This window comes from Quercus lobata, chromosome 6, assembly GCF_001633185.2.
Source record: "Quercus lobata isolate SW786 chromosome 6, ValleyOak3.0 Primary Assembly, whole genome shotgun sequence".
Taxonomy (NCBI): domain Eukaryota; kingdom Viridiplantae; phylum Streptophyta; class Magnoliopsida; order Fagales; family Fagaceae; genus Quercus; species Quercus lobata.
Window position 1 is genome coordinate 50,378,363 of NC_044909.1, and position 19,751 is coordinate 50,398,113.

The 19,751-nt window shown below is 37.8% G+C and overlaps 2 protein-coding genes across 2 annotated transcripts; both read left to right on the forward strand.

Annotated features, from left to right (window-relative positions):
- The first annotated feature begins 253 nt into the window (after positions 1 to 253).
- LOC115994098 (L-ascorbate oxidase-like) lies at positions 254 to 2,733 on the forward strand. Its single transcript, XM_031118124.1, has 5 exons — positions 254 to 654; positions 760 to 852; positions 1,067 to 1,279; positions 1,385 to 1,564; positions 1,707 to 2,733. The coding sequence occupies exons 1-5, from the start codon at positions 394 to 396 to the stop codon at positions 2,661 to 2,663; spliced, it is 1,704 nt and encodes a 567-aa protein (XP_030973984.1). The 5' UTR covers positions 254 to 393; the 3' UTR covers positions 2,664 to 2,733.
- A 12,741-nt stretch (positions 2,734 to 15,474) lies between these two features.
- LOC115993775 (L-ascorbate oxidase-like) lies at positions 15,475 to 18,227 on the forward strand. The gene is made up of 5 exons (XM_031117747.1): positions 15,475 to 15,837; positions 15,944 to 16,036; positions 16,247 to 16,459; positions 16,565 to 16,744; positions 16,901 to 18,227. Exons 1-5 carry the CDS (start codon positions 15,577 to 15,579, stop codon positions 17,855 to 17,857), a joined length of 1,704 nt encoding a protein of 567 aa, XP_030973607.1. The 5' UTR covers positions 15,475 to 15,576; the 3' UTR covers positions 17,858 to 18,227.
- The last annotated feature ends 1,524 nt before the right edge of the window (positions 18,228 to 19,751 follow it).

Genomic DNA, 19,751 nt, shown 5'->3' on the forward strand with positions numbered 1-19,751 from the left:
AAGTGTAATTTGTGGGATCCATAAACAATACACTGACAAGTCAACTATTGCGGGCTGAAAAAAAAAAAAAAATGCAAACGCCAAAATCATTTGAATTCAAACGGGTACTAAAAGTCCAATTATGTAATTTCCTTGCAAGGCACTTTTTTGACTTTTTGCCAACAAAAGTTGAAGAAGGCTGATTCTCCAATAATTTATAATGAATAAAAAATGGAACTTGAACAAGCCTTGGAGTATATTTATATATAGGTTAACAGACATTAATCATTCCAATCAAATTCATCAAAACAATTGCTAATTGGAACACTTAACAAGTTAACAATACACATTTGAGCTTCTAACTCGTAGACATTTGCTAAGCCCAGGGGGCAGAGCATTTCACAATAAAGAAGAATGTTGTTTAAGCTGCTGGCTTTGTGTTTGTTCACATTTCTCATATATATTCCAATTGCAGAGGCCAGAATTCGGCATTACAAATGGGAGGTAAAGTATGAGTACAAGTCCCCTGACTGTTATAAGAAGCTGGTCATTACAATCAATGGGAAATCACCAGGACCCACAATCTTGGCCCAGGAAGGTGATACAGTCATTGTTGAGGTTACCAACAAACTGTTATTAGAAAACCTTGCAATCCATTGGCATGGAATCAGACAGGTAGAATTACAAGTTTCCATTTTCCTACTCGAACCAACTTTATATCTAAATTGGTGTATTTATTTATTATTGTGTACGCGTATTCATCTGTTTAATTTGTTGTAGATTGGAACACCATGGAGTGATGGAACAGAAGGGGTTACTCAATGTCCAGTAGTACCTGGGGACACTTTCAAATATGAGTTCAAGGTTGATAGGGTATGTGTTACTTCTTAGTAGCCTAAAGGCTAAAATCTCTGATATGGTCTCTATATCCAGTTTGTGTTTTTTTTTTTATATTGTCCGCCTTGTTATAACAACAATAATAACCAAGACTTAGTCCCAAAATTAGTGAAGATTAGATTATAAGTTGCATGTTTGTAATTTGATCAGTTGTATCATAATTTATAATGTATGTTTTGCTTATGTGCAGGCTGGAACTTATTTGTACCACGCACACTATGGAATGCAAAGAGAATCAGGGCTATATGGATCAATCCGTGTATCAGTTCCTGATAATTTTACAGAACCATTTGCCTATGATTATGATCGGAGCATCATCCTTACTGATTGGTACCACAAAAGCACTTATGAACAAGCCACAGGATTGTCCTCCATTCCTTTTGTCTGGGTTGGGGAGCCTCAGGTAAATCATAAATGGAACTCCATGTACTATACGTAACAAATCGAATTAGTATTATATTTTGCTGTTATTCTTTGTCTAATATTTATTGCTTCTATCAATTTTCAGTCACTTTTGATTCAAGGAAAAGGAAAATTCAACTGCTCTAGTGCATCCCTCACAGCCGATACTTGTAATACATCAAATCCAGAATGCTCTCCTTATGCAATAATCATAATCCCCGGAAAAACATATAGACTAAGGGTTGCTAGCTTGACTGCTCTATCAGCTCTTAGTTTTCAAATAGAGGTAACCTCTATGAACACCTTCACCTTCAAATCACTTACAATTACTACAGATTTTTCTACAAACCGTGATGTTTTAGTGTGACATGCATACATATGGTTTTGCAACCTACTGATGATGTGCATCCAATTTTCTTTTTGAGCAGGCTCATAATATGACTGTGGTAGAAGCAGATGGACACTACGTAGAGCCATTTGTGGTGAAAAACCTGTTCATATACTCTGGAGAGACATACTCTGTGCTTATAAAAGCAGATCAAGACCCTTCAAGAAATTACTGGATGACAACAAATGTGGTTGGTCGGCCTCCTAATACCACACAAGGCTTAGGCTTTCTCAATTACTATCCAAACCATCCAAGGCGATCCCCTCCAACAGCTCCACCAGCTGGTCCTATTTGGAATGACACGGCACCCCGATTAGCTCAAAGTCTAGCCATTAAGGCTCACCATGATTTCATTGTGACCCCGCCCACAACTTCAGATAGAGCCATTGTGTTCTTAAACACACAAAATCGCATTAATGGTTATGTGCACTGGTCCGTAAATAATGTCTCTTTCACCCTTCCTCACACTCCTTACCTTATAGCTCTAAAGAATAAGTTACACCATGTGTTCAATCAAACCCCACCACCTGAAGGATATGACTCTGTAAACTATGACATTTACAACGTGTCCAAGAACCCAAATGCTACTACAAGCAATGCCATTTATCGGCTAGGCTTCAATACCACGGTTGATATTATACTTCAAAATGCAAACACTATGAATGTTAACAATAGTGAGACACATCCATGGCATCTCCACGGGCACGATTTTTGGGTACTGGGATATGGAGATGGCAAGTTCGACTTGAACAAAGATCCAAAGAAATACAATTTGGTGAATCCAATCATGAAGAATACAGTGCCTCTCCATCCCTATGGTTGGACTGCTCTTAGATTCAAGGCTGATAACCCAGGTGCTTGGCTTTTCCATTGCCATATCGAGGCTCATTTCTACTTGGGCATGGGAGTGGTGTTTGAAGAAGGAATAGACAAGGTGGGGAAATTGCCTTCATCCATTATGGGCTGTGGTGAGACCAGAGGAGTTGGCAGGCCTTAATTAATGAAAATAAAGTTTAGAAACATTTTTTTAGGGGTAGGTATTGATTCTTAACATGTGTAACTTAAAATACAGGTTTTTTTTTTTTTTGATATTTTATATTTAATTTATTTATATATAGTGTGTGGGGGGGGGGGGGGGGGGAGATTTACACCCAGGACTAAGGCCCAAGTGCCAGAAGGATCCCATGAAGTGGCATGGGCCGGACCCAACTACTTAAAATAAGGCCCAAATGCTTGAAGGATCCCGTGGAGTGGAATGGGCTAGACCCATCTACTTAAGAAGCATAGGGAATCTCTACGGATCATTCCCACGAAATTTACAATACGCTCCATCTCCAGAAGCCTTATTTGGGGTCATAAGCATGGACAATCCACCAAGTGCCCAAATATAACCTCGGGAAATCTCCCAAACAGATAAGGATAACAGAGATCTTTACCTCCACATTAATGAGAGGTTCTCTACCTAACCTTTGCCGTATTAAATACGTGTAAAACAACCTGAACAATACAAACACCCCCAAAAGTCCTGTTTCAGGATAAGAAAGGGAGGAAATCAATAAAGAATGTGAGAAATACCTTAGAGAATCCAGCTGGGAACAGGAAAACTGGGAGGATAAGGGAAGAGAACATTTTTATAAAAAGGGGAGGAATGGCAAATGTAAGGGGATTGAAAAATATTGAGAGAAAAAGGGAAAAAGGAAAGTAAGGAGTGAGTGAATCCTATCTTTTGAAACCCAGCACCATGGGAAAAGGTTGTTTTTCCTCTAGAATGTGTTTATTTCAATGTTAATGCAATCTTGTTTTATAAATCAGTTGTTTGATCTTTCCATTGTGGAGTCTTCACCTTGTATTTTTACTAAATAAATTGTCTTTGTCAATCACCCAAGTATCTAAAGACAAGAGGTTATCTTTTATATCTTTTTCATTTGGTTGTTTTTGACTCCCACATACAGCTATTGCATTCTTCCTAGATCATTTGTCAATATAGGCCATACTCTTGCTTTTGTAATTGTTTGGGATTCACAAATGTATAAAGAAAATTTCCTCTCTCTCTCTCTCTCTCTCTCTCTCTCTCTCTCTATATATATATATATATATATTGTGAGTGTGTGCACATGCACGTATGCCCCTCAATTAAGTAAATGCTAAAGGTAATTTAATGTTTCAACAATCACGAAAAGCTAATTCAACATTTTTGGAGACTTGGGCTCTAACAACTAATAGGAAGACTCAATTAACCCTACGTGTCCAAGTGAATAATATGTGTTACGCATTTATATTACACACGATAATAACTAATGTTATCTTCCTAGTGGTGGTTCGAGCCCAAGGCTCCAAACATGTTAAGGGCCAATCCATATCCTCCATTTATAATGTTGTTGAACTTATCAAATCAAATTCATTATCACTACAGTTTGTAAGCAAATTTTTTTTTTTAAGTTTGTACGTAGTATTTTTAGCATTTTCCATGCCAAACAAAAATATTGACATTTATTTATGATATTTTTTAAGAGATATATCGACCACATCCATTATCACGTCAAGTATTTTGTAATAAAATTGATAATTTTTTTATTTTTTTTATTTTTTATATACAAGATAGAAATTCTACTCTAACATAATCTAAGTGTATACATGTATGAAGCTCCCTCTTAGAAACTTGAACCCCAACTCTTACCCCTTACACCCCACAAGTACTTATACTTGTGGAGTCACCATTAAAGATAAAACGTTTCATCAATTTGAAAGAACTTAAATCTTTATCCCATCAGACATAAATAAGAGATCTAGAATTTAATCCCCGCCTATACCAAAAACCGATTAGTATCTTGGTCTAATAATAAAAAACTATCATCAGGAGCAGACACCATAGGTTGTGAAACTCTCTTAAAAAAATAAAAAATAAAATAAAATAAAATAAAATAAAATAAAAAGAGAAAAAGACCCACCCAATAACAATAACAATTAATAAAGACATAATAATAATCCTTTGCAATTATGTATAGTATAAATTCCAATTAACTTGGTTGATAAAGTATATTACCGTAACATCAAATTCTACGCAAAATTATTAATAATAATTGTAAGGACTAGACTTGGGTTTCTCACCCAAATGATGGATGGATTGAGGCTCAAAAGGCCCAACACCAAGGTTGTCAAAATCGGGATCCTACGTAGGATCGTGGGAGGTAGGTAGGATCGTAGATCATAGGATCGGATTGTGGATCGTAAGATCCTACCTATTTTCAAATTTTAAGCAAAAAACCTATTAATAGTGACTTTGTATGTTATATAATCACTTAAAATATGAATCCATCCATTAAAAAAAAATTGCATCATAAAATGTAATTTGCACGCACTACATCGTTCTTATGTCATTCTAACGAAACAAAATATATTTAACTTTTGACATAATGTATTTAAAAATTTCAGTACATGTTTAATTAGCAACTAAGTACCAAAATATTATCTACACATATGGAAAATGTTTTCCAAATTCTAAGTTCCAAATCCAAAATAAGTTAGGCTAGTTGGCATATAAAAACTAGCTAACTACAAATTTACAATATGTAATCCAAAAGAGAATTCTTAGTATAAGGTAAACTAGCTAATTACAAATATGAAATCCAAAAGAGAATTCTCATTCTAAGGTTCTTCTAATCTAATCACTGTTATTGTCATATCCCATTTCATCATCTAAATATTTTAGGTTTTGTTTTTGAAAACGTTAAACTTAAGTACTATAGGTTGTTTTGAATTTTATGTTGACATAGGGGTAAATTTGGGACTTCAATTCATTATTGGGCTTCTGATAACCCGTTGGGCTTGTGAGTTTAGGTGGATTATCTTACCCAAATGAATCCCACTTAAAAAAAAAAAAATCAAGCCAAATGGTAGGATCGGTAAGATCGGTAGGATCCCATACGATCCTACAATCCTATGCGATCCTACATGATCCTACATACGATTTTACCATTTTTGCGATCCTGCTACGATTTTAAACTTTTTGGTGAGGTGGGATCGTAAAATCGTGCGATTTTACGATCCGGATCGCGATTTTGACAACCATACCCAATACAATGAATTTATAGAGAGTAGGTTGGAAAACTGAGTTTTAATGAATTGGTCCACAAATGAAGTGGATTCAAATCACAAGAAAATATAAATGGACTAGTTTAATCTAAAGAAATTTGTTCTCGGCGTGGCTCGAGGAGGTTAGTTCTTGTATATTAATTCCCAAGTTTGATTACAAGTTCAATTCTTGATTGCTATAGTGTTTTTCTTTCTATTTTCGATCCCCCTTTCCTTAGGGGTCTCTTACATTATATATCTCCCTTTGAATGATCTTGGCCCTTTACTTGTCGATCACCCTAGCCACCATTCAAGTGCTTATCCTATCGGACACCTTCATAGGCTTTCTGTGAGTTGGAGCAACCAAGGCAACATTGTTCAAGGGTCTTCTCCACATAAATGTGACCAGAAAGTTAGCTGCAAAGCATTCAATGCGGTGGTACTAGTTTTTTCTTAGATATTTCTCAACTCCCACTTTGTCTCATGCGTTCACAGTGCATATCCTTATCAACAAAACTTCCTGGAATGTCACTCTGGATAATAGAGCTCACCTTTTGACCCCTTCTTTGTTTAGCCGAGGAGATACTTCTCCTCGGCTTACCTCTCCCAGCCTTTATAGCCATAATTGGCTCGTGAAGTTCTCGGTCTTACTCCTTCATTACTGTTGATCTATTCTCAGACTGCTGTGCCTCTTCGAATAAGCCCAAAACCCAATATATATTTGGGCCTACGTCCCCACAATAGCCCCTCAAAACTCCAATTTTCTCTTCCTATCCAAGGAGAAAAGTGGGGTTTTGATGTTGAAAAACAAACCTCATATGTTTCCCTGATTTCTGCACGTGAGAGTGTCATTTCGTGTGTCTCATAACTACTTCTAACGCTTCGAAACCCGCGATATCTCATTAAATGCTCCGGGCTATGCTTTGTTCCCCGTATCCTAAGGTGAGAAGTAGATTCTATGGTTGGCATTTCTCCTTGAAATTTGAGCGGGATAACTCCTACTCAATTCTATCTCCTATATAAGGCACTTGGGGGAATCACTTTTCCTCATTTTACAAATCTTAACATTCTTAAGAAATTCCTAACTCTCAAACCTTCAAGGCTTTCTAAGTTTCTAGGGTCTCCAAGTCCTTTTCTCAAAAAATTTGAATTTTCAAGAAATACCAGAAGCAATACACGGGTTCATTCTCGTAAGTCTCTTTTTTTCTAGGTTATTTTCTTCTCGGCCGGTCTCTTTGGCCTTCCATTCTTTATTTCCTTTCTTTGAAAACTTCTTCCATTTCCCTTTAGCTTAACCAAATTGGTAGGTTTAAACACCTTGTAGACTCTCCCGCCGGTATGGAGGGTTTCAGGGCTAAGTACCACATTTCGTAAAAAGCAGCCCTACGGTATTGTGCTCCAGACCGAATAGTAACAAATAGAAAGGAAGGGGAGGTTGTCATTTCTATGATCACTTTCATAGAAGGAGGAATGACACTTCCCATGGGTAGGGTGACTCGAGACTATCTAATCAACCATAGGTTGTGTCCCCACCAATGCGCTCCTAACTTGTTTAGGGTCTTAGGTAATGTAGATATTCTCAATGAGCAAATGGGCTTGGGACTTACATGGCACGACATCGTTCATATATACGAGTGTCATTCTCTTGCCAATGCGGGATATTATCTCAAGTCCCAGTCCACTATTGTTAGGCTAGTATCGTATCTTCCCAAGTCCAACAAGGGCATGAAGGACAACTACGTGATCACTTCTGGGGAGTGGCACGACAGTCTTCACTACCCAACTCAAGAGGAAGAGCCAGGTGGGGTACCCTAGGTTTAGGTCCTTTGGCATGGGATTTAGTACTCTTAGCTTTGCACCACCTTCTTTTAATATTTCATTTTCCTTCGGTAATGGGTCTTGTTGGTCTGACCATGATCTACTCCTCGGCTATTTTTGCTGATAAAAGGCTCACTCCCAGACTCAGCCTTATTAACGTAGCGGGTCTCAACAAGGTGTTGAGGTCTAAGATTTTTGTGAGTGAAGATGGGCAACTGCGAGCCATCCACTTGATACTGGACTTCGAGCCCTTGTCAAATATATTCCAGGACGTGGGTCAAGCAATAAGGGTAGGCGACCCTAGAATCTACAGGATAGATGTCTCATGGCCTAGTTTTCTGGCTCGAAAAGACCTCCATCCAGTTGAACTTCCTTTCCCTCGTGCTTTCCCTACAACAACAAACACCGAGGGAAGAAAGTGCATCCTCTCGCCTATCCTTGGAGGCTGAGATAGATCAATTTCACCTCAAGGAAGAAAGAGAGGTGCAAGAAAAGCCCGTTGAGATCTCGAACTTTGAGGGCGAGCTTAACAGAGCCTTCGCAGCTCGCCCCCCCAAACTAATAGTCACCCAAGTCGACCCCAACTCCGAGGAAGGCGAAAAGATGGACTTGAACCCGAGGAGAAGCCTGAAGGACCTTACTGGGAGGAATAAGAGGTCCTCATCTAAGGAGGTCTCCAAGTCCTAAGTTCCTGCCAACCTCTACCCTCTTCCTCCTCACCCAACAACCTTAGTCGACTTGCTCCCTAATCCTGATTTGAAGAAGAAAAGGAAGATGTCGGAAGTGGAGGAGGGAGAGGTGCTCCCTTAGAAGGAGGCCAAGCAGCAAAAAACTGTCAAAGATAAATAGGCCCCCTTTGTGAAGAGTAGGGAGGACCCAAGTGGGGTCGAGGTGCATATACAGCAACGCACCTAGGCTCCTCGGTTGGAGATTGATGGTGATGTCATCCCGTGGAACGCCTCCATTAGGGATTTCTAGCGAAGGCACTTTGCCTACATCGCCGAGGCACTGGAGGAGCCACTCCTCCTGCCCAAGGACATGGAGGCCCGCAAACATATAAGGCAGCTAGACCTCTTCATGTCCTTGAAAAGGGACCTTGCATGGTAAGTTAACCATCGTGTCCTTTTATATATATATATATATATATATATATATTATTATTATTATTATTATTATTATTATTATTATTTACATGGGATTCCTTTGTCATTTTTGTGCAGGTTGCCTAGCAAGTTTTTATAGCAGAAGAATGGGTCAAGGACGCCCAGAATGAGGCCAGAGCTGAGGCTAACCACCACGCCAAGGTCACCAAGTCCTTGGGAACCTTGAAGCAGAAGAATCAGGAGCTGGCCGCTCAGCTAATAGGGAGGAGAGGGTGAGGAGGAGCGCTGAGACGAGGCTGAAGAATGCCCAGGACCAAGCTGAAGACCAGGGCAAGAAGCTCTATCTCACTGAGATAGAACTCGCCACACAGAAACAGCTGGTCCTGGACCTGAAAGCTGACCTAGAGAAGGCCAAAGCCACCGCTCAAATGGTCGAGGAAGCAGTGGAGGCCTCAAACATTAACTTACTCAAGGCAAGTGATTCGAGAAGCTGGGTTTAAACTGGGACCTGGTTAACACTTAGAAAAATAAGTATAGAGTGTTAGTTTACCCAAAGTATGTGGTCCAGGGAACCATGAATAGCTGAGGTTCTATTTAATATTTGGAAAAATGTCAGGAAGTATTAATTTATCCAAAACATGTGGTCCGAGAGGCCAGGCATGACTAAGGTTCTGTTTAATACTTAGTAGGATGGACTGAAATATTAATTTACACAAAGTATGTGGTCTAAGAGACCAAGCATGACTAAGGTTCTGTTTAATACTTAGTAAAATGGACTGAAATATTAATTTACCCAATATATGTGGTCCGAGAAATTAGGTATGACTAAGGTTTTGTTTAATACTTAGAAGGATGCCTTAGAATATTAGTTTACCCAAAGCATGTAGTCCGAGGAACTAGGCATGACCAAGGTTCTGTTTGATATTTGACAAATAGTAAAACGCATGGCACATGATGTAATAAACCAAAAATATGGTAAAGACAACTTTCATTAATAATAATACCTTCTCAGGTTTTTTACATTCCAGAGGCGTTGTACAACATTCTCATCTAAATTTTCGAGATAATATACACCTATTTTTGCCACTGATGTGATGCAATATGGCCCTTCCTAGTTAAGCCCTAACTTTTCCCAGGCTAAGTTCTTGGCAGTGCCCAAAACTTTTCTTAATACCAAGTCTCCAGATGATAGTGGTCTTAGTTTCAAGTTGGCATCATACCCTTACTTGAGCTTATGTTGATAATAGGCCAATTGGACTGTGGCATTTTTCCTTCGCTCTTCAATTAAGTCTAAGCTTTTCCCTAACAACTCATCATTGTTGCTCAAAGTGAAAGAACTAGTTCTCAGTGTTGGGAACCTAGTCTCCAAAAGAATAACAGCCTCGGCACCATAAGTCATTGAAAATGGTGTTTCCCCTGTTGATCTACGAGGTGTAGTACGATACGTCTGAAGGACGTGTGGCAGCTCTTCCACCCATTTTCCCTTTGCATCGTCCAACCTCTTCTTGAATCCACCCACTATGACCTTGTTAACAGTCTCGGCCTGTCCATTCCCCTGTGGGTAAGTTGGGGTGAAATACCTATTTGCGATTCCCAGGTCACTACAATACATCCTAAAGGCCTTGCTGTCAAACTGAAGTCCATTATCCGAGATGAGTGTATAAGGGATCCCAAATCAAGTGACAATGTTTTTCCAAATGAATCTCTTGGCATCCATGTCTCTGATATTTGCCAATAGTTCAGTTTCAACCCATTTGATGAAGCAATCTGTGCCGACTAGTAAATATCTCTTATTTCTTGCTGTCTTAGGGAAAGGTCCAACCATATCCAAACCCCATTGAGCAAAGGGCCAAGGGTTGGACAGAGGATTAAGGACCCCTCCTGATTGATGGATATTTGGGGCAAATTTTTGGCACAAGTCACACTTCTTCACATATTCTTGTGCTTCCTTCTCCATGTTCGGCCACCAGTATCCTTGTGTAAGGGCTCTGTGAGATAAGAATTGCCTCATGTGTGGGTTCCATAAATCCCTTCATGCAACTCCTCCAGAAGTAAATCTGATACCTCAGGGTGTATGCACAGTAAGTACGGCCTAGAGAAAGAGCGTTTGTACAATTTTTGGTCCTCGAACAGCCAAAACCGAGGAACCTTCCTTCGCACCTTATCAACTTCTGACTTATCCTCGGGCAAGATATCTTTCTTAAGGAATAGCACTATAGGCTCCATTCAGCTAGGCCTCACCCTGATCTGATGGACATGGACCATTTCTCTCTTCCCCTTAGTAGGCTGGTATAAGTTTTCAATGAGGATGACCCAATGTAGACCCTGTGTCGAGGAGGTTGCAAAAGTGGCTAGAGAGTCAACATGTGTGTTTCCATTCCTAGGGATATGCAGCACTCCTCGGTCCACTCAAATCCCTTCCAATTATTTAACACTAGAAGAATGGTCTACACTTATCCGTTGACCGAGAGATAAATCGATTCAGGGTAGCAGTCATCCATGTTAGCTTTTGGACCTCTTTGGGGTTCCAAGGTAGTTGTAGACTGTTAATTGCCTTGACCTGATCAAGATTAACCTCAATTCCACAATGAGTGACCATATAGCCTAGAAACTTGCTTGATCCCACACCAAAAGAGCACTTAGAAGCATTAAGGGGCAGCTTGTGTTTCCTCAGTATTTCAAAAATATCCCCACATGCTTGGGCCTTACTCTTTACCACCATATCGTCTATGTAGACTTCAATATTCTTGCCTAATGTGACTTAAACATCTTAGTCATCATTCTTTGATAGATACATTCTTCAAACCAAAAGGCATCACCTTGTAGTGGTAATTTCCATATCGGTCTTCTCCTAATCACCCAAGGCCAGTGGTATTTGATGTACCCTTAGGCGTCCAAAAAGCTCATTCGAGGATACAATTACATCTACCGGCTGGCTGAGGCATAGGAAAAAGATCTTTTGGATAAGCCTTATTTAAATCGGTGAAGTTCACACACAACTTCCCATTCTTCTTTTTCACCACTACTATATTGGCCAACTACTCAAGGTAAAACACTTCCTTGATAACCCCAGCCTACTTAAGCTTTATCACTTCGTCTTTGACAGCATCCTTTAGATCAACACTGAGGAGGTTGCTTTTTGGGGGTGACAGAATTGACGTTCAAATGAAAGGCATCACCTCGTGTAGTGGTAAGCTCTTTTCTCTTGAGGAGGTATAGCCCCGTGTAGGACAGTGAAAGTCCTCACTTTTCGCCCTCTCGGCTATCTCTTCCATGGGCAACACCGGAGTCTAACTGCTATAAGCTCCTTTCAGTAGAGGCCGAGGTTTCCACTCCTGGCTGGTATTTTGATAGCTACCTCTTTCCGGAGAAGGCAGTCCTAAAATACGACTCCTACCTTGTCCTCTTCAGAGAAACTCATCGTCGGCCGGTTCTTCACTCTAGCCCTTTTTGGCTCAGGTTTTGAGTTCTTGGTAGGTAGCCGAGCTACAGACATCACCCTAGAGGAGTGAGAGCTAGTTCTCCCCGAGGCCGCAAAGATGACATTAATTGTGCCCAAAGGGGGCCTTGAAGAAGCATTCCCCTGAGCCCTCGACCCTGCTTGGTCTCTTTGCCCATTAAACCGATACAGAAACTATTGTAGCCTTCCATCTCTGACCAATTACTTCAGATGGTTCCAAAGAGTTCTATAGTCCTCGGTGGTGTGTCCCCATTCTTAGTGATACTGGCAATGGAGACTTTGGTTACGCCTCATGGGGTCCCCTCTCATTTTGTTTGGCCATTTGAAGTATGACTCATTTTTTATTTTTTCCAAGACTTGATGTACTGGTTCTCGGAACATCGTGTTAACCCGAATTTGGCAATCAGTGTCAAAATCAACATGAATTTGGGATTAGGAATGTCGAAATTTCCACTGTTTCTTCCAATTAATAACTTACATGGTGATGTTGATGGTGCACCACAAACTTTAAGAAATACTATAATTTTAGCATTATTTTGTAGGTGTTTGACAAAAAAAAATTATAAGACTGAGATTTATCCACCAAAAAAAAAAAAATACCAACTGACCATTAGCATCGCGGACAAGAGGTCAACTCGGTCAAGAAAAAAAAGAAGAAGAAATATTAAGGGCACATACTTTTCATCATTCTGGAACATTGTCTTGGCATTCTTCACTTACAAAATTTTAAAAAGTAATCTAAATTACTTTTTTCATAATTACTGAAAGGATTTGTTGTATATATAAATTCATTATTAATGTCACTTTTATTATACACATACAATAATAAGTGAATTTTGAAAATTATATTGTGTATAAAAAGAATTCACTTTAAATTTTGTTCCATGTCTTATATTCCTCAAGACTCAAAGGCCTATTTGGTAGCCCATCTTCAACAATATTGTTTGCTATTTAAACACTCAAATAGGTGAGTTCTATACTGAAATATGTGTTTAGTAAGTGATTCTTAACTATTGTTATCTGAGTTTAGTGTTCAATGGGGGTGGCAAAAATTATCTATATCCATGAACCCATCCATTACCCACCTTATTTGAATAAGTCTTAACCTAATCCATTTAAATATTTGGGTTAAATGGATAAGGACTCATTTGGTTATTTAATTAGATAGGTCTAAATAGATAAATCCACTATACCCACTAAACCCATTTAAATTTTAAAATTAAATAAACCCACAAATTACCCACTAAACAATATAACATTAAACACTTTCCCTTTCCCTTAGATTTTTTAAGCCAAAACATTCAGCCCTCTCACTCTCACTCTCACTCTCCTAAACATTGTTCAAGCGTTGTTTGAGTTGTGTTTCACATGAGAGTCCAACACTCTGGGCCCACCTAATGCAAATTCACTGTGCTGTCCCACTCTGTGTTGTCTTCCTCTTATGTGCAATTAAACCAAAACAGAACCGGTGGCAGCTTTTTTTAAAAAAAAAATACATGTACAAAACACAACTTCATATTTCTAAACACCAAAATATCTATTTGAAACACATTACCAAATACATTTTTCTCTTTATGAATATTATAAATACGTATTTTGACAACACTTTTTAAACCATATTTTCATATCATTTTAAATAATATTACTCAAACTTCTCTACCATACCGGCCTTGAAATATTATTGAGAGCACAAAGCCTGGCTGGAGAACTTTCAACATCTGCAATTTGTTTCTTAATAAAAAAACAATTATAAAAAAAGTGTGATTAAAGTAAGTAAAAGAACTTTCCAAGCAATTTCCTTCTGGCACCTTGACAAAAAAAAAAGGTAATCAACACGGTTTGATTATTGTCCTATACTCCTGTTATTATATGAGAGCTTTCTAAGACTGAGATTTATCCAAAAAGAGACTCTTTTGCCACTTTTTGAACAACTGGGTTGCAATTACAAAATAGCACAGCCTGGATGGAGAACGACTGCCATCTGTTTATTAGAAAAAAAAATGTGATTAAATAAATAAATGCACTTTCCAATCTATTTCCTTCTTGCGACTTTGACCAAAAAAGTAATTAACGCGGTTTAGTCATTTCCTATTTTAAAAAAGAAACACGGTTTAATTATAGACCGATTTTATGAAATAAATAGGACTAAAATATCTTTCTCAAAAAAAAAAAAAAAAAAAAGGACTGCAATAAAATAACGCCTAACCATGTTAGGTTTCTGTTTCTTTGAATAGAATAAATCAAGAGGAAAAGTTAACTAAAAAAACAGCCTTTTAAAAGATTAAAAAACTAGGAGTTAATTGTCAAGAGGCTTAAGACTAGCGTCGCTGAATTAATTGGCACTTCTTAAGACATTGCTCAAAGCCCCGTTGGGGAAAAAATTTACATACTCCCGGAGCAAATCTTTCGACTCTCGCAGAGCGGATGAACCCATATAGGACATACCACATAAACAGTGCATAACACAAACTTTTCAAAGGGGACTTGGCTGGGGCACTAGAACCAATACCCATTTTAAATTTCATTGTTGAAGTTTGACTTTTTGCCCAGTTAAAATTTGACGAAGACTGATTCTTAAATATTAATAATAATAGTTCCACAAAAAAATAATAGTAATTATAAATAAAAAGGACTATTGACCAACGCTGGGAGTATATAAGTCTGTTTGGATTGAGCTTATTTTTGTTGAAATTGAAAACTGAAATTGAAAACAAAAAAATTGTAGCAAAATATTTTTTAAATGTGTGAATAGTATCGTGGGACTCATTTTTAATAAAAAAATTACTGAAAAGTGGAATTTGTAAGTCTGTAAACAATGCACGGATGCACTGCTCACAGTAGAAAAGTTAGTTTGACTTTTTGCCCAGTTAAAATTTGACGAAGACTGATTCTTAAATATTAATAATAATAGTTCCACAAAAAAATAATAGTAATTATAAATAAAAAGGACTATTGACCAACGCTGGGAGTATATAAGTCTGTTTGGATTGAGCTTATTTTTGTTGAAATTGAAAACTGAAATTGAAAACAAAAAAATTGTAGCAAAATATTTTTTAAATGTGTGAATAGTATCGTGGGACTCATTTTTAATAAAAAAATTACTGAAAAGTGGAATTTGTAAGTCTGTAAACAATGCACGGATGCACTGCTCACAGTAGAAAAGTTAACATTTGCGGCTGAACAATGATGAACAGTAGCCGATTACTCTGAAACGTGAGAAAAAAAAGGGACGCGTTACTGTAGCATGGGTCTTATGTCCAAAACGCAAACGCGGAAACGCACATAAACGTCCAAACCAAACGCTCACTATATAGGCTGACAGAAATTAATCGTTCCAACCAAACAAAATATTTCATCAAAGCAATTGCTAATTGGAAAGCCAAACAGTACCCATTTGAGCTTTAAATTCGCGTTGACTTTTGCTAAGCTTCCCTTGGAGCATTAAACAACACAGAAGTATGTTGTTGAAGCTGCTGGCTTTGTGTTTGTTCACATTTCTCATATACGTTCCTATTGGTGAGGCCAGAATTCGGCATTACAAATGGGAGGTGAAGTATGAGTACAAGTCCCCTGACTGTTATAAGAAGCTGGTCCTTACAATCAATGGCAAATCTCCAGGACCCACAATCTTGGCCCAGGAAGGTGATACAGTCATTGTTGAGGTTACAAACAAACTGTTATTAGAAAACCTTGCAATCCATTGGCATGGAATCAGACAGGTAGAATTATAAGTTTCCATTTTCCTACTTGAACCAACAACTTTATATCTAAATCGATGTATTTATTGATTAGTGTACGTGTATTCATCTGTTTAATTTGCTTTAGATTGGAACACCATGGAATGATGGAACAGAAGGGGTAACTCAATGTCCAGTAGTACCTGGGGACACCTTCAAATATGAGTTCAAGGTTGATAGGGTATGTGTTACTACTTAGAAGCCTTAAAGGCTAAAATATCTGCAATGGTCTCTATTTCCAGTTTGTGTTTTTTTAATGTCTGCCTTGTTATAACAACAATAATAATCAAGTCTTAGTCCCAAAATTAGTGAAGATCAGATTATAAGTTGCATGTTTGTACTTTGATCAAGTTGTATCATAATTTATAATGTATGTTTTGCTTATATGCAGGCTGGAACTTATCTGTATCATGCACACTATGGGATGCAAAGAGAATCAGGGCTATATGGATCAATCCGTGTATCAGTTCCTGATAATTTTACAGAACCATTTGCCTATGATTATGATCGAAGCATCATCCTTTCTGATTGGTACCACAAAAGCACTTATGAACAAGCCACAGGATTGTCCTCCATTCCCTTTGTCTGGGTTGGGGAGCCTCAGGTAAATTATAAGTGGCACTCCATGTACCATGTGTAACAAATCGAATTAGTATTATTTTTTGCTGTTATTCTTTGTCTAATATTTATTGCTTCTATCAATTTTCAGTCACTTTTGATTCAAGGAAAAGGAAAATTCAACTGCTCTAGTGCATCCCTCACAGCCGATACTTGTAATACATCAAATCCAGAATGCTCTCCTTATGCAATAATCGTAATTCCCGGAAAAACATACAGACTAAGGGTTGCTAGCTTGACTGCTCTATCAGCCCTTAGTTTTCAAATAGAGGTAACCTCTATGAACACCTTCACCTTCAAATCACTTACAAATACTACAGATTTTTCTAAAAAGTAAAAACCATGATGTTTTAGTGTGACATGCATTATGCATACATAAGGTTTTGCAACCCCCTGATGATGTGCATCCAATTTTCTTTCTAAGCAGGGTCATAATATGACCGTGGTTGAAGCAGATGGGCACTATGTAGAGCCATTTGTAGTGAAAAACTTGTTCATATACTCTGGAGAGACATACTCTGTGCTTATAAAGGCAGATCAAGACCCTTCAAGAAATTATTGGATGACAACAAATGTGGTTAGTCGGCCTCCTAATACCACACAAGGCTTAGGCTTTCTCAATTACTATCCAAACCATCCAAGGCGATCTCCTCCCACAGCTCCACCAACTGGTCCTTTTTGGAATGACACAGCGCCCCGATTGGCCCAAAGTCTAGCCATTAAGGCTCACCATGATTTCATTGTGACCCCGCCCACAACCTCAGATAGAGCCATTGTGTTCCTAAACACACAAAATCGCATTAATGGTTATGTGCACTGGTCCGTAAATAATGTCTCTTTCACCCTTTCTCACACACCATACCTTATTGCTCTAAAGAAAAAGTTACACCATGTGTTCAGTCAAACCCCACCACCTGAAGGATATGACTTTGTAAACTATGACATTTACAACGTGTCCAAGAACCCAAATGCTACAACAAGCAATGCCATTTACCGGCTAGGTTTCAATACCACGGTTGATATTATACTACAAAATGCAAACACTATGACTGTTAGCAATAGTGAGACACATCCATGGCATCTCCACGGGCACGATTTTTGGGTACTGGGCTATGGAGAAGGCAAATTTGACAAGAAAAAAGACCCAAAGAATTACAATTTGGTGAATCCAATCATGAAGAATACAGTGCCTCTTCATCCCTATGGCTGGACTGCTCTTAGATTCAAGGCTGATAACCCAGGTGCTTGGCTTTTCCATTGCCATATTGAGTCTCATTTCTACCTGGGCATGGGAGTGGTGTTTGAAGAAGGAATAGACAAGGTGGGAAAATTGCCTTCATCTATTATGGGCTGTGGTGAGACCAAAGGATTTGGCAAGCCATAATTAATCAAAATAAAGATTATAAATACCGAATCATCATATTTTTGCCGTTCACCAGTTGTTCAGGAAATATATATATATTGGGGTAGGTATAGATTATTAATGTAAAGATACTAAGATCAAGGTTAGAGCAGCAGTGAGGCAAGAAGCAAATGCTGCAGCAGTGAAATGAAGCGATTGTGGAGTGTAGTGCTTGAGGAGTAAAACACAGTGAAGCAAGCGACAGTGTAATACACAAAAGTACACAAGAAGTTATACTTCCTGTAATTTTTAGTTTGCATTAGTTATTTATGTTCACACGTGAGAGTCACACGAGCTATATTGTAACTGCCATATTGTAACTGATGTAACTACCTAGCGCATAGTTTGGAAATTAGTTTTCTTTTAGTTAGCTTCCAGTTAGTATATATGTAGGACCTGTGTACAGATACAAAGCAATTCGTTTGTTTCAATCATAATATAAAGTTTTTCCAGAAGCTCTCTCTCTTTCTCTCAGCTTCCATTGCTCTCTGTTTGTCTTTCTATTACTCCCTGTTTTCATTCTTACAATTAACATGTGTAACACAAAATGCAGAGTTTTTTTTTTTTTTTTTTTTTTTTTTTTTTTTTTTTTTTCTCATGCAACTCTTGTATTCTTTATAGTTCATTTGTCAATATATAGGCCATGCTCTTGCTTTTATAATTGTTGGGGATTCACAAATGCTCTTGCTTTTCTAATTGTTCGGGATTCACAAATGTATTGTTGATGTGGGAGATGTAAAAAAATTATTATTTAGTATTATTTATGTTTGCTAGTCAATTGTATTTTTATGTTTTAGGTCCTATTAGTTTATTGGGTTATTAGTATTTTAATTTAGAAGTAAGGGTATTTTTGTAATAAGGCAATTAGGGTTTCCTAGCCAATTAAAACTAGGGTTTAGTAATCCTTTATAAGCAACCCGGTTGCTTGTCCTACGTCAATTGTTTGTTCAATAAAGAAAACTCTCTCTCTCTCTCTCTCTCTCTCTCTCTCTCTCTCTCTCTCTCTCTCTCTCTCTCTCTCTCTCTCTCTCTCTGAGCAATCACAAAAAGCTAATTCAACATTTTTGGAGACTTGGGCTCTAACAACCAATAGGAAAACTCACTTAGTGTGCATTTGGCTCCAAATTAAAAAGTCAGTTTATTTTACTATTCAGTTTATTTTACCATTCAGCTTATTTTTACTACTATTCATAGGTCCCACTGCACTTTTTGGTACTATTCATGGGTCCCATTGCACAATTTTAACTAATTTTTACCTTTATTTACAATACTTTTAGCAAAAAGTTTTCAGTTTTAACAAAATAAGTGAATCCCAAACAGACTTTTAACCCAATCAAACAACTGAATCATATACATTTCGCATGTGTATTGCACATAACAATGACTAATGTCATTTTTTTATTGGTGGTTGGAGCCCAAGACTCTAAACATGTTAGGGTCAATCCATGTCTTCCATTTATTATGTTGTTGAACTTATCGAATCAAACTCACCACTTCAGTTTGTAAACATTTTTTAGTAAAATTTGTAGTATTTTTAGTATTTTCTATACCAAACAAAAAAATTGATATTTATTTATGATTTTTTTAAGAGATATCAATTACATCCATTACCGCATCAAATTATTTTGTAATAAAGTTGGTAATAGTTTTATTATCATCAAAGATAAAACCTTTCATCAATTTGAAAGAATTAAAATCTGTATCCCATCAAAGACATGGGCTTATTCACATCTCCTTTGGGCCTATCTCATCTTTTTTCTTTCTAATTCGATCCTTTTATCACAGACCAGAGATGGTCCAAGCCTTTTGTGTGCCTTTGTAATTAATAAATTCGTCTATTCATTCAAAAAACAAAATTAAGAACATGGCACACCCA

Excerpts from the sequence above, each read along its gene's own strand:
- LOC115993775 (XM_031117747.1), top strand. The coding sequence starts at position 15,577 with ATGTTGTTGAAGCTGCTGGCTTTGTGTTTGTTCACATTTCTCATATAC. Across the intron at positions 15,838-15,943 it reads ATTGGCATGGAATCAGACAG|ATTGGAACACCATGGAATGA; the intron begins GTAGAATTATAA and ends AATTTGCTTTAG. Across the intron at positions 16,745-16,900 it reads CCCTTAGTTTTCAAATAGAG|GGTCATAATATGACCGTGGT; the intron begins GTAACCTCTATG and ends CTTTCTAAGCAG.
- LOC115994098 (XM_031118124.1), top strand. The coding sequence starts at position 394 with ATGTTGTTTAAGCTGCTGGCTTTGTGTTTGTTCACATTTCTCATATAT. Across the intron at positions 655-759 it reads ATTGGCATGGAATCAGACAG|ATTGGAACACCATGGAGTGA; the intron begins GTAGAATTACAA and ends AATTTGTTGTAG. Across the intron at positions 1,280-1,384 it reads TCTGGGTTGGGGAGCCTCAG|TCACTTTTGATTCAAGGAAA; the intron begins GTAAATCATAAA and ends ATCAATTTTCAG.